The following is a 26,125-nucleotide window of genomic DNA, read 5'->3' as shown; positions in this document are numbered from 1 at the left end:
TGGCTGCTGAGCCTGCGCCTCCAGAGCCTGTGCTCCGCAATGGGAGAGGCCACAACAGTGAGAGGCCCGCGTGCCGCAAAAAAAAAAAAAAAAAAGTCTTCCAACAAACAAAAGTCCAGGACCAGATGGCTTCACAAGTGAATTCTATCAAACATTTAGAGAAAATCTAACACCCATCTTTCTCAAACTCTTCCAAAAAATTGCAGAGGAAGGAACATTCCCAAACTCATTTTATGAGGCCACCATCATCACCCTGATACCAAAACCAGACAAAGATACTACAAAGAAAGAAAATTACAGACCAATATCACAGATGAATACAGATGCAAAAATCCTCAACAAAATACCAGCAAACAGAATCCAAGAACACATTAAAAGGATCATACACCATGATCAAGAGTGATTTATCCAAGGGATGTAAGGATTCTTCAATATACACAAAGCAATCAATGTGATACACCATATTCACAACTTGCAGAATAAAAACCATATGATCAACTCAATAGACACAGAAAAAGCTTTTGACAAAATTCAACACCCATTTATGATTAAAACTCTCCAGAAAGTGGGTATAGAGGGAACCTACCTCAACATAATAAAGGCCATATACGACAAACCCACAGCAAACATCATTCTCAATGGTGAAAAACTGAAAGCATTTCCTCTAAGATCAGGAACAAGACAAGGATGTCCACTCTCACCACTATGATTCAACATAGTTTTGGAAGTCCTACCACGGCAATCAGAGAAGAAAAAGAAATAAAAGGAATACAAATTGGAAAAGAAGTAAAACTGTCACTGTTTGCAGATGACATGACAGTATACATGGAGAATCCTAAAAATGCCACCAGAAAACTACTAGAGCTAATCAATGAATCTGATAAAGTGGCAGGATACAAAATTAATGCACAGAAATCTCTTGCATTCCTATACACTAATGATGAAAAATCTGAAAGAGAAATTAAAGAAACACTCCCATTTACCATTGCAACAAAAAAAATAAAATACCTAGGAATAAACCTACCTAGGGAGACAAAAGACCTGTATGCAGAAAACTATAAGACACTGAGGAAAGAAATTAAAGATGATACCAACAGATGGAGAGATATACCATGTTCTTGGATTGGAAGAATCAATACTGTGAAAATGACTATACTACCCAATCTACAGATTCAATGCAAACCCAATCAAATTACCAATGGCATTTTTACAGAACTAGAACAAAACATCTTAAAATTTGTATGGAGACACAAAAGACGCCGAATAGCTAAAGCAGTCTTGAGAGAAAAAAACGGAGTTGGAGGAATCAGACTCCCTGACTTCTGACTATACTACAAAACTACAGTAATCAAGACAATATGGTACTGGCACAAAAACAGAAACGTAGATCAATGGAACAAGATAGAAAGCCTAGAGATAAACCCAGGCACATATGGTCAACTAATCTTTTACAGAGGAGGCAAGGATATACAATGCAAAAAAGACAGTCTCTTCAATAAGTGGTGCTGGGAAAACTGGACAGCTACATGTAAAAGAATGAAATTAGAACACTCCCTAACACCATACACAAAAATAAACTGAAAATGGATTTGAGACTTAAATGTAAGACCAGACACTATAAAACTCTTAGAGGAAAACATAGGAAGAACACTCTTTGACATAAATCACAGCAAGATCTTTTTTGATCCACCTCCTGGAGTAATGGAAATAAAAACAAAAATAAACAAATGGCACCTAATGAAACTTCAAAGCTTTTGCACAGCAAAGGAAACCATAAACAACACGAAAGGATAACCTTCAGAATGGGAGAAAATATTTGCAAACGAATCAACGGACAAAGGATTAATCTCCAAGATATATAAACAGCTCATGTAGCTCAATATTAAAGAAACAAACAACCCAATCCAAAAATGGGCAGAAGACCTAAATAGACATCTCTCCAAAGAAGACATACAGATGCCCAAGAGGCACATGAAAAGCTGCTCAACCTCACTAATTATTCGAGAAATGCAAATCAAAACTACAATGAGGTATCACCTCACACTAGTTAGAATGGGCATCATCAGAAAATCTACAAACAACAAATGCTAGAGAGGATGTGGAGAAAAGGGAACCCTCTTGCACTGTTGGTGGGAATGTAAATTGATACAGCCACTATGGAGAACATTATGGAGGTTCCTTAAAAAACTAAAAATAGAATACCATATGATCCAGCAATCCCACTACTGGGCATATACCCAGAGAAAACCATAATTCAAAAAGACACATGCACCCCAATGTTCATTGCAGTACTATTTACAATAGCCAGGTCATGGAAGCAACCTAAATGCCCATCGACAGACGAATGGATAAAGTAGTGGCACATATATACAATGGAATATTACTCAGCCATAAAAAGGAACAAAATTGAGTCATTTGTTGAGACGTGGATGGAACTAGAGACTGTCACACAGAGTGAAGTAAGTCAGAAAGAGAAAAACAAATATCGTATATTAATGCATGCATGTGGAACCTAGAAAAATGGTACAGATGAACCAGTTTGCAGGGCAGAAGTTGAGACACAGATGTAGAGAACAAACGTATGGACACCAAGGGGGGAAAGCCGTGGGGGGCTGGGGATGGTGGTGTGCTGAATTGGGTGATTGTGATTGACATGTACACACTGATGTGTATAAAATTGGTGACTAATAAGAACCTGCTGCATAAAAAAATAAATAAAATTAAATTAAAAAATTTTTTTTAAAAAATGGCTTCCATGGTGGCACAGTGGTTAAGAATCTGCCTGCCAACGCATGGGACACAGGTTCGTGCCCTGGTCCAGGAAGATTCCCACATGCTGCGGAGCAACTAAGTCCGTGCACCACAACTACTGAACCTGCGCTCTAGAGCCCACAAGCCACAACTACTGAGCCCACTTGTCACAACTACTGAAGCGTGCGTGCTTAGAGCCTGTGCTCCGTAACAAGAGAAGCCACCGCAATGAGAAGCCTGTGCACTGCAACGAAGAGTAGCCCTCACTCACCATAACCAGAGAAAGCCTGCGCACAGCAACGAAGACCCAACACAGCCAAAAATAAATAAATTTATTAAAAACAAAAACTAATACTAAACTTTCTTTGGGTTATTTGTATGGAAATATATTAATATAAATGTTTCAGACATTACATGAAATTCCTAAAAATCTTATATGTACTGGTAGAATGTTATAAGTCATAATCCTAGTTATTACTTTAAAATGTATATCTCAGAAATAACTAAATTTCCTTGTCAATTGTATTATCATGAACTTTCATCAAATCTTTAACCGTGGTCATTTTTAAGTCTTCTGTCATTTACAGACAGTTCTGGGTGTACTCTGATGCTTTTGCAAAAATGTTCCTATAAACAGGTTTCATCTTCAAGGAATTCATGGAAGAGACTGACAAGTACAGGCTTCTGGCAACTGACTATACTGCTGAACTGAATGAATAAGCATTTTCAGAACTCTAATGGAAAACTGATGAATTCATAAAAGTGCTAACAAAAGATCAAGATGAAAAAAAATTAATTACATGGGACTGAGTGAACTGATGAGGATGATTTTAATTTTTGTGACTATTTGAATAAAACAAAAAACCCCAAAAAACCAATATCTACTTACATAAGCAGATTGAACATTAAGCAAGATGCAAGAATTTAATATTTTTCTTCCCTAAATGCAAAGTAATGGTTTGTGTTTGAGATGTACACTTATTGGTAATCTGGCTATCGTTTTATATATTTAGTCACTGCTTTTTATATCGCAGTTCTAAGGAAAGCTTTTAGTCTAAAAAGTACTATATATATACTTTTGAGTACCTTCGACTTCCATTTCAGACTCCTCATATTCCAAATGTGAACTTGTCTTAATCAGTTGGAAAGAATGTAGAGATTTATGGAGCTAATTTAAGAAATAGAGCACTTCTACTGAGAAAAGAGTTTTCTCATATCAACACCAGATAAAAAAATGACTTAGTTTGATATAAGAATTTCAGTCATTTATAGGAGAGTTTCCACAGTGATTTTTCCCTTTAATTTGTTTCAAATAAATTAAATGTGACATCTCTGTATCAACAAAAAAAAAAAGAAAAAAAAAGTTCAAAGTTGATTCTGATAGCCTCCAAGGTTGAAAATCACAGCTATATACTTTCCTCACTACTTTTGTCCATAGAAGTGTTGTATTTAAGTCAAATCTATTTTAAGTTAAACCACACTTTAAATGTAAATATACTCTACTAGGGAAACAATTCATAACTTACTTAAAAATAACCTGCTATTAAGGTTAAATTTTAGTGGTAATCTCTTTAAAGGTCATATTTTTTTCACTCACACACACACACACACACACACACACACACACACACACATTGTATTTTATTTTTACAAGAGATAAATAAACTGACACCAAGCATTGCAAATGGATGACCACAACAAAAGCAACGACTGCAATTAACAAACACTCACACTCACACTATGTCACAATATTGACATTCAGTCCAGTAATCCTCCACTGTAACAGGTCCTTTACTTTGCAGTGAAAATTGATTTGTATATCTTTTGCCTCTGAGTCCTTGTGGGATTTTTTTATTTTTATTCAAACAGAAAGTCACAAAAATTATAATCATCCTCATCAGTTCACTCAGTCCCATGTAATTTTTTTTCCATCTTGATCTTTTGTTAGCACTTTTATGAATTCATCAGTTTTCCATTAGAGTTCTGAAAATGCTTATTCATTCAGTTCAGCAGTATAGGCAGTTACCAGAAACCTGTACTTGTCAGAGTCTTTTCCATGAATTCCTTGAAGATGAAACCCTTTTATAGGAACATTTTTGCGAAAGCATCAGAGTACACCCAGAACTGTCTGTAAATGACAAAAGACTTAAAAATGTAAAGGTCATATTTTTCAATAACATTTTTGTCTCTATCTTTTATGTGTACAATGGACCCTGATCTTCATATCTGATATAATTTATAATCTCATAAAAGGACAGGATTGGTAACCTCTCTTGATCTGCTACACCTGTTTCAAGGTCATACAAATACAAATACTATGTTCAATTCATTTTAATTTTTTTCTTCTTTTAAGAAAATAGAAATGAAAAAAAAGCTCTTGCCTAGATACCATTAGCATACTTACAGATTGATGAATAAAAGGCATATCTTGTGTAGCTGCTAGTCTACTAGAGAAACCTGTGCTACCATCTGGGATGCCAAAATTTAATGGTTCTCTCTTCTTAATAATGATCTGAAAGATTAATCGAAAGAGAATTATAGGAACATTTTACACATCACTATATAAACACAGACAAATTAACTGACCAAAGCATTTTATAATTATTTAAAATATGTTCTACCTTTCTTCTTTTAAAATTTACAATGTAAAAAAATTTTTTTTAAAGTCTATATAGAGCACCAAAATTCTTAGGCAACTGTCACACAAATCAGTTGCATACTAAGAAAAACTATATTTCACTTTTTTCTAAAACAATAAATTTTCCTCTTCCTCTTTCCTCTTTCCCTACTTTCCCTGGACCCCCCAAAATATAATTAGGCATTTTTAGTCACTGTATTAAACAAGAACATGTATCATATCCTACCAGAAGTATAACCAGTTCTCTAAGTATGTGGGTATCTATGAATACATTAACTCTTTCAGGCCAGTAGTATTAGTTTTGTAGCTTAAAAGTATTTTCATTCTAACTAATTTATTCAGGTACTACTGCAATATACTGAGTTCCTATTAAGAGCAGCAAAATAGACTTTCAAAATAAAAGGTACTCATCTACTAAGAAATTCACTTAAAACTCCTTGAAAAATATATAACTTAATGCATTTGGACAACTCAACAAAAACAACTATGATTACAGCATGTAAATGTTATCAGCCTTGAAAATCTAAAAATAAATATACAGATGAAACTGGCTGGAAGGTAGAAGAGGGTGAAAAACCCTATTAGAGAATTGTGGAATAAATAATGTCCTCATTTTATAAGTATATTTATAAAAAATATTTTCTATGCTTGATTGAACAATGGAACTTTAAGTATTTTTTTCTTTTGAAAACAGCAGGATGACTGATGAGGTAGATTGGAATAAAAACATTACCGTATTTGAAAAGGGGGTAAGAGGATATGAAATAAACCCCCGTTTACCATAGTATGCAGTCAGTGGACAATATCTGTGATTGGTAAATCAAGACATAGCAATATAAGAATACTATATACAGATATGATGAAAAATGCTAGAAGCCCAAACAGAAAAAGTTACGGGTGGCTGCTTTTAGAAAGTAGAACTGGTATGAAGAATGATGGGGCAGAAGTCTATTGATTTTCTTTTTTGTTGTTGTTGTTTTGCAGTACACGGGCCTCTCACCGTTGTGGTCTCTTCCGTTGCGGAGCACAGGCTCCGCGGCCATGGCTCATGGGCCCAGCCACTCCACGGCATATGGGATCTTCCCGGACCGGGGCACGAACTGTGTCCCCAGCGTCGACAGGCACACTCTCAACCACTGAGCCACCAGGGAAGCCCTATTGCTTTTCATTATAAGCTCTTCTATATTCTTTGATTTAAAAACAATTTTCAGGGACTTTCCTGGTGGCACAGTGCTTAGGAATCTGCCTGCCAATGCAGGGGACATGGGTTCGAGCCCTGGTCCAGGAAGATCCCACATGCCACAGAGCAACTAAGCCCGTGTGCCACAACTACTGAAGCCCGTGCACCTAGAGCCAATGCTACTCAACAAGAGAAGCCACCGCAATGAGAAGCCCGTGCACCGCAATGAAGAGGAGTTCCGGCTCGCCGCAACTAAGAAAGCCGGCGCGCAGCAACAAAGACCCAACAAAGAAAGAAAGGAAAGAAAGGAAAGAAAGAAAGAAAAAAAGAAAGATATTTAGAAACAACTTTCAAATGTACATGTACTATTTTGATAAAAAGAAAGGAAAATACTCAGCCATTGTTCTTTTTCTAATAATTCCCTGCATCTTTAAGTGATTGTCCATGTATAACTATATAACTCAAAAGGGATAAAATAAAGTGTGGATGACTACACAAACCCACAACAATTACACTAAGTTCTCAGAGCCTTGCATCAGTTTGATAATGGTTATAAACAATGGAAACTACTTATCAGTTTGTAGACATCACTAAACTGTGAACTAATCTTTTAAGGTTAGAACTGTATCTTATTCAGCTTAGTCTCCATAGCAGAGACTGGAGTCTAGAATCTGACATACAGTAGGATTTCTATAAATGCTTAGACACAATTTTAAAAGACTTGGGGGTACAATTTACTAGATCTGTGTCCAGGTCACTTGAATATATAAGCTTCTTTAACATGACAGAAAACACAATTGCTAATTAGAAATAGGCTTTCTAACAAATACCAATTATACTAATTTTAATTATAGGAATCTGAAGAGTGGTTTAATAGTTTTATCTCCAAAAGCACAAATCTTTAACATACTTTCTGGGTTTTCCTTATAGTTGGTGTCATGTCCTTAAAATAGTCAGGTTCCAGTTGTTCTAAAGCATTTTGCTGTGTTGCAACATTCCCATTCCCTCCTTCAATCTTCACACTTGTGGGTGCATCTTCATCCCAGGAAGTCCACTCTTCAACATCTGTCTAAATTTAATTCATCATTTATTAGAAAAATGAGCTTTCTAAAACATTGGTTATTCAAACTTTTTTGACCAATGGGAAAATACAAATTTTATACCACATACCAAAACTAGATGAAAAGTTTAAAAGAAATATTCTATGAGTTGGACATTCTGTTCTACCCATTAAAAAAATACAAACAACAAAACAAAAGAAAATTTTTTTGCTTTAAAAATTGAACTGACATTAAAACTACAGCCCACAGAAGGAGACTTGGAACTTGCAATCTAACCTTAACCAGGTTTATTGCCTGATAAAATAATAAATAATAACATTCTTTATAGTATTTAAATAAGATAGAGTCCCAAACATAATATTCAACATAACCATGAAGTAACCTGCAAATGAACAATGAAGAAATCTCAACTTGAATGGAAAAAGTCAATCAACAGACACAAACCCCAAGATGATATAAATGTTGGAATTATCTAAGACTTTAAAATAGTTATTATAAAAATGCTTCAATAAGCAATAGCAAACACTATTAAAACCAATTAAAAAAAAAAGAAATCCTCAGCAAAGTAACAGAAAATCTTAAAGAACAAAATAAAAATTTTAGAATAAAAAAATTTAATAACAACAATAAAAATCCTGACCCTGACTACCAAATTAATTTCATGACATACTAATGGTCGGCAATCCAGTTTGAAAAATATGGTTCTGGAACATTTATTCAACATTCAAAAAAAAATTACCTGCTTAGGAACGGATGAATAATCAACTGTAGTTGGCAAAGTTATTTGGTCTCCACTTAATTTCCGTCCTCTGCCAGATCTAAAACAAAAATGAAATAATTTATTTCAAGAAACTACCAAAACAAGCATGGGTAAAAGCACTACGGACAGTAACTTAAGGCTTATAAGAGAAGGTCTTTTTCAATTTTTGAATTATTTATTTTAATAATTAACAATTGTTAAGATATGAAAAGAAAAATTTGTTAAGATATGAAAAGAAAAGGCATGTATCAAATATCTTTTAAATATTTTAGAAGTACTGGACAGGATAACCCAACAGCTTTTTGGCTTAGGATTCAGAATTATAGTCAAACTCAGGAAGAATATAAAGCCAAAAACAAAAACACAAACTGATTTCAAACCATGCTCCTAAGAGTACTGTGAATTCTGTAAGTGAAGCTCTCAGATACCTATGCTATTTTAACCAGGGTGGCCTGGCTTTTGCTTTACATAGTTGGTTTCTCATTAAGATTACTATTAAACTATTAAGAAGTTTGAAAATCACTGGGTTGAACTATAAACTGTACCCAAGTTTTAAGGATTAGTGGGAAAAGTACTATATTAAAGAAGATAAGTATTGTCACAGAGTTGTTAAGAGCATGGGCTATGGAATCTGTGTAAACCATGGTTTTCAATGTTACTTCTATTAATTATGAATCTAGTTAGAATTACCTATCTCTCGGCCTGAGTATCCTCATCTGTAAAAGGCAGGTATTCAAACCTACCTTTGCAAGGTTGTTGTAAGGATTTAACTGACATTTAAAATAGCTAGACACTAGACTGTGCCTGCTTTTTAATAACACATTAAAAAATGGTAGCTATTATAAATGATTAGTCACTTGCTTCATTTCAAATAATCTATGAAGCATCTGCTTAGAACTAGTTGGTAAAATCAGCTAAGTTTAGAAATCATACTTTGTTTAAAGGATGAAGAAAAAAAGTAATACAGTCTACTACTAAATTTATGATGTAAACCTGGTATTTTAGAACACATGATCTAGGTTCTTTCTGACAAGAAAAGCTTATTCTAACAAAGGGTCAGTTTTCTTTAAAACTGAATATACAATCAATCCTAAACATATTTACGTTGACAAGAGAAGTTCATAGTGACAACAAAAATGTCCTTAATATTTTTAAATCAAATGCAGTATCTTATACTAAAAGTAATCTATATTCAACAAAAGTTTTAGAAAATAACAGATGCAAAGAGAAAAGCACCTATAATTTATCACCACTGTTAACACAACTACTTCTTTTTAACCTCCAGCCTCCTGGCATTAATACCCACACTCATCCTGCTTTAACCTAGTTTTTTTTCTGGCTATACTACTTCTAACAATAAATTCAATGCCACTTAATCTTCAGAGTTTTAGTAGTTATAAAATGGCCATTTAGCTTGAGATTACATTTCCTAGCCTCCCTTGCAGCTAGGTGGCTAAGCTCTGGATAATAGGCTGTGAACAGAATTGTGTGTAACTTCTAAATCATATCCACTAAAAAAAAGTGCTGATTGCCCTCCATTTCCTTTTTTATTCTATGCTGCTCTTACTGTGTCGGTACTTCTTTCACAGTACTTCTAGGCCAAAAGAAATACCTAACAATTCCACTGATTAAGTAGTTAGGCCCAAACAATTTAATACTTATGTATGTCCTATCTGCTTAGTAGCCATTAGAAAAAAATACATATGAATTTAAAGAAAAAATAATATGTTGATGTCACTCTTTAATAACCACAATTACTTATTAATGGAATGTGTGTGCCTGTTGGATACTGCACAGCTCCTCAAGCCTTGGACTCACCCTTATTTTCTGTTCCATATTAATTTTGGTTTAGTACTTGCTTTTAATTACAACCTAGCTTTGCCAAGATAGGTTACCCAAAATACAAGTAAACAAAAACTTATCTCAAATATTCAGGAACATCATCAAAACATACTGCAGGATCTAATGTTGCAAATGTGAACTACCTTGAGCCAACAGTTTGTTTAGTGTTTAATAGACACTATCACATTCATTGTGTTTTGTTGGAAAATCTGAAGTATCCTACAGTACCCCATGAGTGTAATGCAAGCCCTGAAGTACCTTGGCATACAGTTTAGGAACGATAGCTCTAGGGTCCGGTAGTATGACAAAATAGAAGGAATCTGAGTCTCTGAATGACTTACTGAAGCAGAAGGACTTATCTACCCTGGACTACCTGTACATTCTGGAATATTATTTAAGAGACAAAAAAAAAAATCTATTCTGTTTGGGGTTTCTCTGTTAAAGTGTTTTGTTTTTTTTTTTTAACAGAAAAATAACACTCATAATGTAATATGTAAAGAAATACCCATGGGGGCTTCCCTGGTGGCGCAGTGGTTAAGAATCTGCCTGCCAATGCAGGGGACAGGGGCTTGAGCCCTGGTTCCGGAGGATCCCACATGCCGCAGAGCAATTAAGTCCGTGTGCCACAACTACTGAGCCTGCGCTCTAGAGCCTGCAAGCCACAACTACTGAAGCCCGCGTGCCTAGAGCCTGTGCTCTGCAACGGGAGAGGCCGCTGCAATGAGTGCCCCGTGCACCACAAAGAAGAGTAGTCCCCGCTCGCCGCAACTGGAGAAAGCCTGCGCACAGCAACAAAGACCCAATGCAGCCAAAAATAAATTAAAAAAAAAAAAAAGAAATACCTATGCCTAATTCCACCTAACCATCTTAAAATATCCTGATAATAAAACAATTATGTACATAAAAACTTTCTGATGATTACAACAATGAAAGTTACTTTGTTTATCTCTGAAATTCTATAGTACTAAGAATGTTATTTTAATGGAAGATGTAAGAATTTGAAAGAGAAGAACTGAACCTCTACTTTCTAGATCTGAAAAAATATATAAAAATCTGAAAAAAATATAAAAAATACTAGAGATTAATAAATGAATATTGCAATCAAGATATTTAGCTTAAATATAGTATGTCCTGCCTTTTTGTAGTTATGAAGGTATCTAAAATCAGCAAGAAGATAACCAGGTCAATTTGAACATAAAATTTCTTTACCTGCATATTAATCTCTTTAGGAATGAGAATACTGCTGCTAGGCAGGTACAAACTTTAAATAACCGAAACTGTGTGATAGCCATGGTGGGAATCAAAACCTGTGGAAAAAAGCACAAAAATAAATGCATTAAGGTGATTTCATAAGCTATACTCATGTTCTGAAGTCAACCTGAAAAGTCCTACTATGAACTGTAAAAATCAGACATATTTTTTACTTTCCTTTAGAAAGTACAAATATAACACAGTAAATTTAAAAATTAAAATGTAAATCATATTGACAAGAAAGTTTTGAAGAGTTTTGAATAGTTGGGAGGAAAAAAAACCTTTTCAAACTACTCTCAGAATGTTTTTTTAAATTGTACTTAAATCATCTATTTACAACTTATTTATAATTTTTCTATTAAAAAATGAAAAATCAAAAAAGTATAAAACAGTATATACTGAGTCTTCTGTACCTTTTGAAATTTGAATCATATGAACATATTAATACTATTCAAAATATATAAAACTTTTAACTTCTAGATAGATACATTTTATCATACCCATTTTGTAGAGGAGGAAATTAAGACAGGTCAAATAACTTATGGGCACATAGCTAATAAACTGGAAGTGAACTATAGAGATCATCTAGTCCAGTAGTTCACACATATTTAAAGAAATAATGATAACTGGGCCCACCCCTAGTAAATCAATTAAATCATATTCTCTGAGGGGTAAAGTCCAGTTATAGCTAATAAGCCAACAGAGAAGATAGAAAATACTCAATAGAAAAGGTAGTAGAAAACAAGGTAAAGGGGAACAAATATTAGATGGAACAACAAATAGCAAGAGGATAGAATTAAACCCAACTGGAGCAATAATCTCGTTAAATGCAAATTTAAAGCCAGAGATTGTTAGATAGGATGCAAAAAATGTACTTTAAGTATAAAAACACAAATAGGTTAAAAGCAAAAGGATGACGGAAAAATATACCATGCTAACACTAATTGAAAGAAAGTTAAATTGACTATTTCAATGTCAGAGAGTAGATTTTTAGCGAAAATAATATTAGCAGACATAAAAATGTTCATTTCATAGTGATAAAGGGGTCAGTTAATCAAAAGTACATAAGAACCCAAAACACATGTCCCTAATAACAAATTATGCCAATATCATAAAAGAGAGGTGACATTACTAGAGAGTCTACAAATATGAAGAGTATATTGAGAAAGTATTATAACTTTATGCCTATATTTGACAAGATGAAATGGACAAATTCCTTGAAAGAAACAAGTTATGAAAGCACAGCAAGAAAAAACAGATAACCTGAAAATCTCTGTATTTATTAAAGAAATTGAATTTGTAGTTAAAAATCCCCCAAGCCCAGATGGCTTCATGAATGAATTCTATCAAATACTTAAGAAGTAATACCAATTCTATACACAGTGCCAGAAAACTGAAGGAGAGGGATTTTTTGTCAACTCACTCTTTGAGGCTACCATTACACTGACACTAATCTAGACCAAAGACATTATCAGAAAAGAAAACTAGAGACCAGTAGCTTATGAACAGACACAAAACTCCTTAAAATCAACCAACTAGAAATAGAAGGGAACTTTCTCAACCTGACCAAGGACATCTATGAAAAACCCATAGTAACATGAGACTTAGTGGTGAAAAACTGGACACTTCCCACCTAAGATTATGAACAACATAAGCACATCTGCTTTTGTCACTTCTGCTTAACACCGTAGCAGAGGTTCTGGCCAGTGCAATCAAGCAAGAAAAGGAAATAAAAGGCATTCAGACTGGAAAGGAAGAAGTAAAACTGTATCTATAGTCTATGTAGAAAATTTAATGGAATCTATAATCAACTGTATTTTTATGTTAGCAACAAATGATCACAAACTAAAATTTTTAAAAATTATAAGAGTACAGAAAATATAAAGTACTTAGGGAGAAATCTAATGAAAGACTTATTATCAGAAACTATAAAACATTGATGAGAGAAATTAAAAGACCCTTATTAACTTAAAGATCTTTCATGGCTCAAAGACTTGATACTGTTAAGATATCAAATCTCCCTAAATTGAACTACAGATTCAGTGAAATCCCAATCAAAATCTCAGCAAGCTTTTTTCTCTAAAATTTGATAAGCTAATTCTAAAATTCATATAGAAACGTAAAGGACCTATAATGGTCAAAACAATGTTGAAAAAAATCAAAGCAGAAGAGCTAATACTACCTGATTTCAAGATTCATTATAAAGCTACAGTAATCAAAATGATGTAGTACTGGAGTCAAGACTGATAAATAGATCAATGGAACAGAATGGAAGGTATAGAAATAGACCCACAAAATATGAACAACTGAAATTTATGAACATGTGAAGGCCATTCAGTGGAGAAGGGACAGTCTTTCTGACTAATAGTGCTGGAAAAACTGGATACCCATATGCCAAAAAAAGCCACCAAAACCCAAAAACCTTCAATCCATATTTCACACCATTTACAAAAAGTACTCAAAATGGACCACAGATATAAATATAAAATCTAAAACTAGGACTTCCCTGGTGGCACAGTGGTTAAGAATCTGCCTGCCAATGAAGGGGACATGGGTTCGAGCCCTGGTCCGGGAAGCTCCCACATGCCACAGAGCAACTTAAGCCCATGCGTCACAACTACTGAGACTGTGCTCTAGAGCCCGCAAGCCACAACTACGGAGCCTGTATGCCACAACTACTGAAGTCCACGCACCTAGAGCCTGTGCTCTGCAACAAGAGAAGCCACCACAATGAGAAGCTTGAGCACCACAAAGAAGAGTAGACCTCGCTTGCTGCACTTAGAGAAAGCTATGAGCAGCAATGAAGACCCAACGCAGACAAAAAAAACAAAAACTAAAACTACAAAACTTCTAGAAAAATAAAATTGGACAAAATCTTTGTGACCTGGGTTAGGCAAATATCTTTTTAGATACGACACCAAAAGCACAATCCATAAAAAAAAAGGATAAACAGGGCTTCATCAAAATTTAAAACTTCTACAATTCAAAAACACTGTTAAGGGAATAAAAAGACAAGCCACAGACTGGAAGAAAATCTTTGCAAAGCATATATCTGATAAAGAACTTGTATCTGGAATACATAAGAACCTCTCAAAACTCAGTAAGAAAACAACTTAATTTTTAAAAACTGGGCAAAAGGTGTGAATAGACACTTCACCAAAGAAGATATACAATGGTAAATAAGTACATTGAAATAATGGTCAACATCATTAATCATCAGAGAAATGCAAATTAAAACAACACTTAGTGCTCGCTTTGGCAGCACATATACTAAAATTGGAACGATACAGAGATTAGCACGGTCCCTGCGCAAAGGTGACATGCAAATTCGTGAAGCATTCCATTTTTTTTTCACTTTGTTATACAGCAGAAACTAACACAACATTGTATAACAATTATACTCCAATAAAGATGTTAAAAAGAAAAACACTTAAAAACCATTACACACATGTTAAAATGGCTCAAATTAAAAATACCAAGTACTGCCAAGGATGTGAAGCAACCATAACTCTCATACACTGGTAGTGGGAAGGTAAAATGATACAGCCATTTTGGAAAACAGTTGGCAGTTTCTTACAAAGTTAAACCAACATGCAGCATATGACCCAACCATTCTACTCTTAGGAATTCACCCAAGATAAATGAAACCATACACCCATTCAAAAACGTGTTGTTTTTGAATAGCAGCTTTATTTTATTTTTAATTTTTTTTTTTTTTGCGGTACGTGGGTCTCTCACTGTCGTGGCCCCTCCTGCTGCGGAGCACAGGCTCCGGATGCGCAGGCTCCGGATGCGCAGGCTCAGCGGCCATGGCTCACGGGCCTAGCCGCTCCGCGGCATGTGGGATCTTCCCGGACAGGGGCACGAACCCGTATCCCCTGCATCGGCAGGCGGACTCTCAACCACTGCGCCAGCAGGGAAGCCCAGCAGCTTTATTTTTAATAGCTCCAAACTGGAAACAACCCAAATGTACATCAACAGGTGAATGGATAAACAAATTGTGGTATATACATATAATAGAACACTACTCAACAATAAAAAAGAATGAACTACTACTGCAAGCAATAGCATGGATATATCTCAAAATAATTAAGCTGAATGAAAAGAAGCCAGACAAAAAAAGAATATATACTATATGATCCCATTTATTAAAAAAAAAAAGCTCTAGAAAAGACAAACAAATCTCTAGTGACAGAAAATAGATCAGTGGTGCCTTGAGATGGGGCAGGAAGGGGTGGGAAGGATGGAGTACAAAGGAGCATGAGTACTGGAGGTACTGGATATACTTACTATTTTGATTGTGGTGATGGTTTCACAGGAGTGTATATATTAATCAAAACTGATAAAATTTTACATTTAAAAAATGTGCAGTTCATTTTGTGTCAACTGTAGCTCAAAAATCTAGTAAAAACAATCTAATAAGACATTAAAAAAACAGTATTATGTCATGAGTTTTCAGATTCTGATTAGAATCTTAAAAGAAGTCATTAAGACCATTATTTTATATTGATTAGTTGCAACTATGGAGAGCCAATTTTCAGTAGGAAACTAAGTCAATTAGTGACAAGAAACATATTACAGAATTTCTCTAGGAATGGAACTCTGATTTCACAGCAGCATTTCAACATACCATAATAGCTAACTCTTACTCTAATACAAGCTTTCTTAGTGCTTTACATGTAATAACTCGTTTAATGCTCAGAACAACCCTATGAAGGACTGGAGCTAAGTACTATTTTATTCCTATTTTAGATAGGGAAACCAAGGCACAGAGTGGTTAAGTAAGCTGCCCGAAGACACAGAGCTGTTAAGTTACAAAAGTGGAATCTGAACCCAGGTAGTCTAATGATTGAGTCCTAAAAGATCACACTCATACTGCCTCCCTATGATTAAATCAAAAGATATGATTTATATAAAAGAAATGCTAAGGAACTGGGAACTAGTTAAAGCCATGGCAACAAGAGGACAAAAAAAATTCTCAAAAATGGCAAAACAGGTATCATTTTGCTAGCCTTTTAAACATGGTCATTATTTCCAAATATTTCTTTACACATTTTAGTCACCTATACCATATATGTACTACATATATTATGCTAACAATCACTAATTTAAATATTTCTTAAAATGAGTTTTGGCATAAGTTAGAGTTAAATATATTAAGTAACCATAAGTTTCCTCATTCAGAGACTCAAAATAAATACACAAGAGGTAAAAGGAAACTAAAATTTGTTAATTCACGAGAGATGGCTATTTTTCCAGTATAGAGGTAGAGTAGATCACATGTTAAATCAAGTCACAAGAAATTACAGGTATGTATACACACACACACACACACACACACACACACAGAGGAATGATGTTTCTGACAATGGAATTTTATGTTTTAGCTTTTCCTTGCCTTTCATCTGTCAAAAGAGGAAAATTACTGAGTAAGCATTTAGAATCATGATTCTTACGTTAGGATAATTTGAATATATCAATGTATCATCCAACTTCTTAGCTTTCTCAACCAGCAGACTTAAGATACACTGAAGTTAACTTTTCTGTTCAAGGTGAGGCAAAAACCAATAACAAAGTCACAACTAAAACTTATCCTACTCCTAGGCCATCAGTAGAAAGTTTCCAAGCAATCATTATAGTCGGTTAACACCAATATTTGGAGTAGAGTGATTCCATAAAACAAAAAAAGAAAACATAATTTAATATTTTTTTCCAAAATAAGAAAACATCAACAGTATATTTGGACTTCAGTTCTATACATATTTACTTAAAAGGGAATAAAATGTAACTTAAGTAATAATGATCATGGAGCCAAATTAAAAAGATAGCTGTATGTTCCATCTACGCAAAACTGAGATGCTGACTTTTATTTTAAAATTATCTTATATGGATATAAGATAAGCAATGAAATTTAAAATATAACATAAATATTTAAATCTCCCTGGATAAATATACCATCACTGTACTAATATGCTATTTTAAAAAGTATTTCAAGTGGATTAAAGGAGAGAGCACTGCTTTGCTTTCAATTACTAGATATGAGCAATAACCTCCTAAAGTCATGAAAAGAGCATGTAATAATTTTCTCAACTAGTAAGATATTACACTGACTGGTTAAAAATTACATAATAAAAGATGGTGTTCACCTCTGATTGGGGGGGTGGTATAGAAGCATGAGGGAACTAAGGTCTGTATCTCAATTTGAGTGGTGGCAACACCAGTTTATTTTACTGTATACACTGCTTGTGTATTATACCTTGATATGAAAGTTCAAAACAAAACAAAAATAATAAAAGCGAAACAAAACCAAAAAGCAAGGAAAATGCAGTTAACTCTTGCAGTACCTGATCCTAAACTGCTCTGTAGAGCCACTATTGCCAATCCCTTCTAAAGAAAGGCAAAACACTTTCTACTTCTAGGGTTAGAAGGGTGTAAAGGGCAAGTAGATTCTTTTCAGTAAGAAGAGTTCCAAAAGTCTCCCTTAGCAATGCTCATGCATTTTGTACATGTGCAAGTTGTATCGCCATATGCGTTGAATGATTTTCTGAATGCCTATGCCTGGAGTTGGCCTACTAACTGCGAGGATGAAAAGAACGTGACTCTAAAATAAACTGAACGAAGAAAATATTAACAATTTCACTGTTCAAGTAACTAAAATATTTCTGTCCAAAACATCCCCAAACAGCAATTTGAAAGGATTCAAAAAATGCAACGTTTTTGACTCCTCCTTTCTCTTATCCCCTTACATGCAAACTGCCAAAAAGACCTAATTCCATTTCCTAATACTATCCATATTCTTCCCTATTTCCACTGCAATCTCCCTAGCATAAGCCTTTATTATTTCTTGCTGAACTATTGCAAAGTCTTTTTAATTGCAGGATTTTTCTCTTACTGCACCTGTATTTTCTATTTTGTACCATAGTTATTTCTATATACTGTATTCATCCTGTACAATCCTTCCCATGAGGATCTTATTCATCTGTTACCTCCGGTTACTACTTGCAAAATAAGACGTGAAAGAAAGGTTTGATTGCTTCAGTACGAGCAGAATGATGTGAACAATTAAGGTGATGAACAAAAGCTTCATTTTAAAGCTAATTTGTCAAAAATAAAACTCTCAACCAAAAGAAAGCAAACTTCCTTAATTGAAGATTTAGCCTAAATTTTCAGAAAAATTATAAACAAAAAAAGAGCTAGAAAAGAGACCGTAGAGCATGTGGCATTAGGGAGAAAAGGGGAAAGAGTTGAGGAGATACTCTATCAGGATGTTTTGAAGGGAGAAGACGTTTAATATTTAAGGACTGGGGAAAAGAGTCCGTCTCAGGATTTACATGAATGAAGAGTTGAGAATAAGTTTCATATAAAGGCTTGGTAACAACGGTCATCGCTCTGCCACAAATATTGCTGTGTGTCATTGTTCAATAAGTATTTGTCAAATTGAATGACTTTAATGGTAACTAAAAATAAAATTTAAAGTTTTGTTCCAATAGTAAATCAGAAAGTGGGACTATTATTGACACCAGAATAGAATTCTCTCCCTAGCAATTAAGAATATCCTCATTCTGGAAAAGTTGCTTTTGTGATTAATAAAAGAGAAAAACTAATATTCACTGACTAGCTACTATGTGCCAAGCACTACTTAAGTATTATCTCACCATAAAACCATCTTATGAGATAGATGTTATTGCTCTCTTTTCATAGAATTGAAGCAGAGAGTAAGCTCATGTTTCCATGTTCCCACACCCAATGATCTAGATTCAAATCTAGGTCTATTTAATTCAAAAGCCAAGAATACCTCACTAATAATAAACATTTTTAGTAATTCAGTGATGGTATTATAATTTCCAAGATAAATTTTCCAACCAATTGCAACTGAAATGGGGGAAAATGCAATCATGTTAACCATCAAGCAACATTTTTGATTTTATCAATTACACTGACTTAAAGGCAGGAATCAGTTCTTTGGGACCCATATTTACTTAATGTTCCAATTCATTTCTCTGTGTGTGTGTGTGTGTGTGTGTGTGTGTGTGTATCACACACACGTATATTTAGCACCTACTATGTAACAGATACTACCCCAGGTGATGGGAAACACTACTGACCCAGTACACAGAAACCCTGTGTACGCTGCTCAACTGTCACAAGCCAGTGACAATGCAAGAAACTAGGGAGGCAGGGCCCCATCAGTCTTGCTCAGTTGGTATTTCTAGGTCTTAGCCAATGCTAAGCACATTGTAGGTACTCAAATATTTGTTGAACGAAGGGAAATTATCATTCCTTGAGCACTCAATATAGTTCTAGACAATGTACCTTCTATGGCCTCACTGGAATTCTAAAGACAAACAAAGGAGGTGAGTTTCACTATTCCCATTTAACAGATGATGCTCAACTGCTAGTGAAGTTCACATTCACTCACCCAGAAGTTAAAGAGACTGACCCCAAAGCCCAGGCTCTTCCCACACCACATCCCATTTAAGAAACCTCTTCTTAAATTTTACACTCATTGCCTCAGTTGATTTTTGAAACGCTCTCTAGATCACCAATCTGAGAAGTACACATCTTAAGCTACTTGCATTTTTACTCTGTCGAAATACTTTCTAGAACTGAGAAATACTAATATAATCTAATTTTAAAGTTAAAGTTTCCTTAAAACTTACTACAAAAATACAAAAACTTGAGATATAGCCGAAATAAGGTTCAGAACCATAAAGCAACCTACCCTCAGCGCTTTTGGACAAATGACATCTCTAGGAAGTCAACAGAAGTGACAGCTTGGCTGTGTCAAGTGAAAAAGATTCACCTACAATTAAAAAAAAAATGCATTAGAAACTGAAAGATTAAATGTATCCTTCCTCCCTGTAATTCCATGTAAACTGCTGGCGAGATCTTTTCAGTAGAGTCACTATCTCACAAATTGTTAAATAAGCCAAGCCGAAATCTATGTTGGTACACACTAAACAAGTCACTAATTGCTGTATTTCTAAAACTATATTTTTGAATGTTTTTAATACCAAAATTTGAAACACCATATAATCTAGTACAGTACAGAATATCCTCAAATTAAGTCTGTAAATCTCTGAAGTAGGTTAAGGTATATCACAAGGCTCCAAAAATAAAACCACCTGACCTCACTTAAATTTGAAAAACCAAAGTTCGGTAGCGGCAAGAGAAGGGGAACTAGAAGTAGAACGTGAGAGCGGGCGAACACTGGACCATCTAAGGCAACTCAAAGTCAGGCCCTCAAATACCACTGAGGCTCTTACAAAGGCAGAGTAAAGTCTCCTGAAAGGCTCAAAAGGAACGAGATTCATAACTAAAATGTTTTAACTTCAGATTACCCACTTGAAATTGTCTGATAATAAAAAATCATACCCACTGTACAGATGCGAAAAACAACAGGAGCGTTTTCAGGTTGCACAATCCGACGCCATATGTACGGCGTTTGGTGAAAACGCTCTCAATTGCTCCAAGTGGGTGCCAAGTGGACTGGGACTTGGATTTTAGAAAAATCTGCTTGGGAAGGAGCAAGGCCTGTAGAGGAAGGGCAGGAAGAACGGACAAATTTCCCTGTGGGGGACGAATCTGGGGACCCGGGAATTCCGGTTGGAGCCCCGCAGCACGGTCTCCCACGCGTGAGCCCGCATGGTGAGGGCTGCACGCCAAGGGCCCGCTCGGGGTCGCGGTTCCCTCACCCCAGAGGTCAGCCTGACCCGGAAACAGTACCATAGAGTGGCAGTCGGCCTCGGTGGGGGGAAACCGGGTGGAGGGCCGAAAAGGAAGGTGGGAGGGCGGGAAGTGCGGGGCAGAGACGAGGGCTAACTGGGGAAGGGCAGAGGACACCCCCCCCGCCAAGACCCCGGTCCGGATCGGGATGGGGGTGGGGGAGGGAAGCCCCTCGAGGGCGCGCGAGCCGCACACACTCACCTGCCCCTCCCCCTCCCCGCCCGCCCGGCGGAGGCTCCGAGCTGCCGCGGGCTGCGCGCGCACACAGGGCGCGCGCACGCGCGCTGCCGGTCGCTTCCTCGAGCTTGCGCTCCGCCGGTTCAGTCCCAGCCCCGCTCATTCAAAGCTGGGCGCGCGCTCCGTCTCAGCCGCCGCTGCCGCCGCGCAGCTGCCATAGTCGCCCCCTCGTCGGGAAACCCTCCCCCAGTCCCACCTCCTGCCTCTCCTTAGCCCTCGAAGGCGGCTCTCAGTAGTCCCAAACTCTTGTTTCCGCACCCCGCCCCAGGTCCTGTCTGGCCCAATAGGCGAGAGGCTGCGGGTCCGGCTTCGGGGCTGAGAGCCAATGAGCGTTGGGGGGCGGGGTGAGTGGCGGAGGCCGGCGTGGCAGCTGCCTGGGCTTGGTCAGGAGTAGGGTTTTTGTGACCGTTGCTAGCTATATAGACTTTTTTTGCTGAGTGTCTGGGCTCGTCCCGTGTTGCTCTAGTTTCTATACACAGTGCCTCCGCTCCAACCATGCCTCCTTTCCTTAAATCCACAGAATCCCCCTACCAGATGGGACCAAGAGAAATACGTGTTTAGATTGCAAAAAATGAGGGAGCCGTAGCTGTCTCAAAATGATGGATCTGGCCAGATCTCAATCATTCCACAACTTTAGGGGTGCGAAGCGCTGAGTTTAATTCAGAATTTAGGCTCCTGCTGGTAATTTTTGATTGAATTTCCTTTAACTGGAAGTTAAAAAGTGTTACTTCACCGTGTCCCTGCATTTGTTCCTGGCTTACCGAGCTAGCCACTCTTCCAAATTAAGGTGTTCTTTTTCTATGGTTCTGTCTTTGAAGCCTGATTGTTTTTTGTTTCTTTTCATCCTGTATGCTGTTGAAAGGCTAGGATCCTTTGCTATTGTTGGTAAGGGGCCCTCAGAAAAGTATCTGCTCCACTGTTGTAAAGTGACTGGTGAGGGAGGTTAGAAGTTTATGTTGGTCAAAGACTGAAAGCTGTTCATGCAAATTGTTCCTCAACCAGACTTTTTTTTTTTTAAACCTCTTTTTTGGCTACAACTACCTTCGTTCTGTCACCCTGACCAGCACTTACCTACCCACTTAAATTTCCAGTACCTCCACCCCCTCCCCCCACCCCAGTCTCTACCACATTTCTATTAATAATTTAACTTGTTTATCCTCAGGAGGGGAAGAAAAAGAATGTTTATTACTTTGCTCTGGAATTATTCTGTGTAACCTTGGATAAGTTATTATATCCCTAAACTTCAGTTTCCTCATCAGTAAAGTGGCCATAATAGTGCCTACTTCATGGCAATGCTTACAAAGCTCTTAGGGCAGACCCTGGTGCATAGCAAGCATTCTTAAATAAGAGCTGTTACTGCCTGCTACTAGTACTACATTACTACTAAATCATTCCCAGTAACTACAGCTCCCTAAGTCCACTTGACCCTCCACAGTCCCTTAAACACCTGTTCTAGCCCTTAAACTCTTCAAATGCCTAAATTCCAATAATTCAAAATTTCTAGAATTTTTTTTTGATTCCCAAAATCAAAAATCCAGGCTAGTTTACATCTTGATATGAGCATGTTTTCAAAATGCTTTTCCTTAGTGATGTGTATCTTTGCTTCAAGTTATTTATTATATCCCTATGGTCTTTTCTTCCTTTTCTTTTTTAACTATTCCTCAGTTTTCTTTATTAAATTTTCCATTTGCAAATGAAACAAAAGGTACATATTTTTCCAGAAACAAATAGTGAATACTTGTTTTCCAGCACAACAACAAAACAAACAGAAAGCTTGCTAAAGACTGCAAACTTAAAATTTACTTTAAAAATACCTATAAAAGAATACTTAAAAATCATCTTTAGGGCTTCCCTGGTGGCGCAGTGGTTGAGAGTCCGCCTGCCCGATGCAGGGGACACGGGTTCGTGCCCCTGTCTGGGAAGATCCCACATGCCGCGGAGCGGCTAGACCCGTAAGCCATGGCCGCCGAGCCTGCGCGTCCGGAGCCTGTGCTCCGCAACGGGAGAGGCCACAACAGTGAGAGGCCCGTGTAACGCAAAAAAAAATAATAAAATAAAAATCATCTTTAGTTGTTGAGTAGTAATCCCACAATTGGGGATCATAAGTGCCAATAATTTGGGGTCTTGCTTGGGGACCACTCTTGGCAGTGTGCAATTTGCAGTCCTGTTCTCTGCCCAAGGCTTGGGTGGAGTGGGGAGGAGGACCACCAAATGTCAAGTGGGAGGGGCATAAGGGATAGAACCTGATATATGAAATATTTCTTTTTGGATTGCCTCTTTTTCATGGGGTACAGTTAATTATACCTGCTCTGTGTCAGGACCATTTTGCCCACTTTAAGTCTTCTGATTTGCCTGCCCAATCCCCAATCACCAGCTTGATTATTTTCATTCTATCAGCTTCCAACACACCACTTACTCTCCCAGTTCAAAGCCTGGATAGGCTTCCTTGTTCTGAATTCTCCAGCTGGCTCTGAGTAGTGTCTTGTCAACTGACCTCCCATCCCTGCCTGGGAGGTAGGGCAGAGCTTGCAAACACAGCCCAGGGCTTCCAGGTCTTTCCCAACTCAGTTCCCTGGCTTTTCACTGAAGGAATGGTTTTTTCCTTAAGCGCAATCTTAGACCTGCTGTTCTGACTTGGACATTAATGGCTTTTTATTGATGAGCAGCTGTTCACGGTTGAATACGGATCGTAAAGTCACATTAATTTCTTGATCAAGCAAAACAAAGCCTTGTAGCTTATAGAGTGACAGTTTTGAACAGATACATTTGAAAGCAAAGGATTATCTGGTGATAATTTTAATGGATTGATTTATTGATCTTTCTTTTCTAGAGAATTTTGCTTGCTTTCAAAATAGTACATTTTAATGTTATGGAAAACTATAATTTATTTCTTAATATCCATAATCACCATTTAATAGTTAGGATCAATTGCTTAATAGAGAAACCAAAAACCCTGAAGCAGCTTTTTAATTTCTTTTCTATTAAAAGAAAATTAACATTCTGTGAAGGATTTAAATAAATATGTTTCATCATTATTTCTATAGCATATCTTCAATTAGTAGTAATTTTTATTGCTAAATACAGGAAGACTCAAGGCTTAAGAATAATTAAGAGTTAACCAAGTCCCTTCAGAAGATGCCTGGATAGGAATGGAGAAAAATAATCCATGTCTTATTTTCAGAAATGGATTCATATGAAAAAATGGGGTGAACTCTTCATTATTATGTTTCAGTAGTGACGTTCAGCAGTGTAATACCTCTTGGCACTGTCCATATTGTTATCAGAGCTATAATATAATTCAGCTATATTATAAGTAGACTTGATCTGAGTGGACCTGGCAATCTAATGCCATTTACAATTTCTAACAGTAAATATGATTCATTCAACCAATATAACATAACAGTTTATAACATGACTAACATGTGAATTGAAAACTTAAAGCAACACTGAATCAACAATGAAAGCCTACTCCATTCAGCTATAGCATGATGGACATTATGGCTTTGATCTTGAACAAGTTTGAGCCTTTTCTCACCTGCAAAATCAGGCTAATAATTCCTGCCTTATGGATTTATTTGGCAAAGTAAGTGGCATAATGTACATGGAAATATGTTGGAAACAAAGCAATAAAATCAATGAAAGCTCTTAGATGTACAGGTTTATCCTCTTCAAGTCCCTGAATCTTCTTTTAGCTCACAACAAGGAATAGTGCTTCTAAGGAAAACAGAGGTGAATTTTGTGTCACCAGCAAGCAGAAATAGACATATTTATTAGTAACACGTTAAAAAGGGGAAAAGAGGAAGGAACACTCAACTTTGAAGCTGTGCTCTGAGTTCACCCCCCACCTCCTTTGCCTCTTTGCTTTAAAGATATAGGGTGAAAGAGCAGCTATTAGAACAAAAGCACCTACAGCCCTACCCTTCCCTCTTCATGCTGTTTCTCACTACTCACTGGATATTTTTCTCAAAATACTATCTGTTGCCAAATTTCGTCCATTGTTTCTTCTCAGTGTCTATTATTTTAGCACACCAGGATTATCATAATCATCTTTGATCCTCTAGTTCAGCTCAGTACATCACTGCATGATTAATAGAAATATTTTTCAAGCACATACTTCTTCATGCTAATGCTCCTGTTCAAAATAGAGATTTGTTGTTGTCCATTAATGCAAATTCACTTAGGAGGATACTGTCTCGATTTTTGCTTTTGGTTTTTTTTTTTTTTTTTTGGCTGCGCAGTTTGTGGGATCTTAGTTCCCCGACCAGGGATCGATCCCACGGCCCCTGCAGTGGAAGCAAGGAGTCTTACCCACTGGACCGCCGGGGAAGTCCCTTGACTTGCTTTTTAATCTCTTAATTTCAAAGTGCTGCTCTTGGATCATTCTCTGACCACCTCTGGCCCTTTACAATATTAGACATATCAGCAATTCTTGTTAAAGGTATTTGTCTGTATAAGATGTACATTTCATACAGTGAAAATTACCTCCTCACAGTGAAATATGTATTCCTTGCTCTAATTTTTATTTGAAATTAAACCCTTTATAAGTGAGAATTAAATCCATATTATAATCATCCTAGAAGTTTTCAGTATAAAGAACTTATTTATTTTCTCTCTTCCTAGGGAGAATTTACATGTATAAAGGATCATCTGCTTAAATACATACATTACTCTCAAGAAAA

General features: G+C 36.5%; 1 protein-coding gene and 1 non-coding gene across 3 annotated transcripts in view; one reads left to right on the top strand and one right to left on the bottom strand.

Moving 5' to 3' along the window:
* The window catches only part of EBAG9 (estrogen receptor binding site associated antigen 9), a 32,713-nt gene extending 11,051 nt beyond the window's left edge, over nucleotides 1-21,662 (bottom strand). The window contains exons 1-6 of one of the 2 annotated variants that reach the window (XM_030863111.3): nucleotides 21,411-21,662; nucleotides 20,206-20,286; nucleotides 11,442-11,539; nucleotides 8,370-8,448; nucleotides 7,480-7,638; nucleotides 5,156-5,263 (exon numbers count right to left, since the gene is read on the bottom strand). In XM_030863111.3, coding sequence (XP_030718971.1) covers nucleotides 5,156-5,263; nucleotides 7,480-7,638; nucleotides 8,370-8,448; nucleotides 11,442-11,524 — 429 coding nt within the window. In that variant the 5' untranslated portion in view covers nucleotides 11,525-11,539; nucleotides 20,206-20,286; nucleotides 21,411-21,662. Of the gene's footprint in view, nucleotides 1-5,155; nucleotides 5,264-7,479; nucleotides 7,639-8,369; nucleotides 8,449-11,441; nucleotides 11,540-20,205; nucleotides 20,287-20,858; nucleotides 21,102-21,410 lie in introns of those variants that run through there. The other variant, XM_030863110.3, reaches the window with a different exon arrangement.
* LOC115856699 (U6 spliceosomal RNA) lies at nucleotides 14,730-14,833 on the top strand. Its single transcript, XR_004040948.1, has one exon. It is a non-coding gene; the product is annotated as a U6 spliceosomal RNA (small nuclear RNA).
* Nucleotides 21,663-26,125: the final 4,463 nt, after the last annotated feature.

The sequence above is a fragment of the Globicephala melas genome, chromosome 17 (genome assembly GCF_963455315.2).
Source record: "Globicephala melas chromosome 17, mGloMel1.2, whole genome shotgun sequence".
Lineage (NCBI taxonomy): Eukaryota > Metazoa > Chordata > Mammalia > Artiodactyla > Delphinidae > Globicephala > Globicephala melas.
The sequence above is the reverse complement of the archived record's forward strand: the minus strand, read 5'-3'. Positions and strand labels throughout refer to the sequence as shown.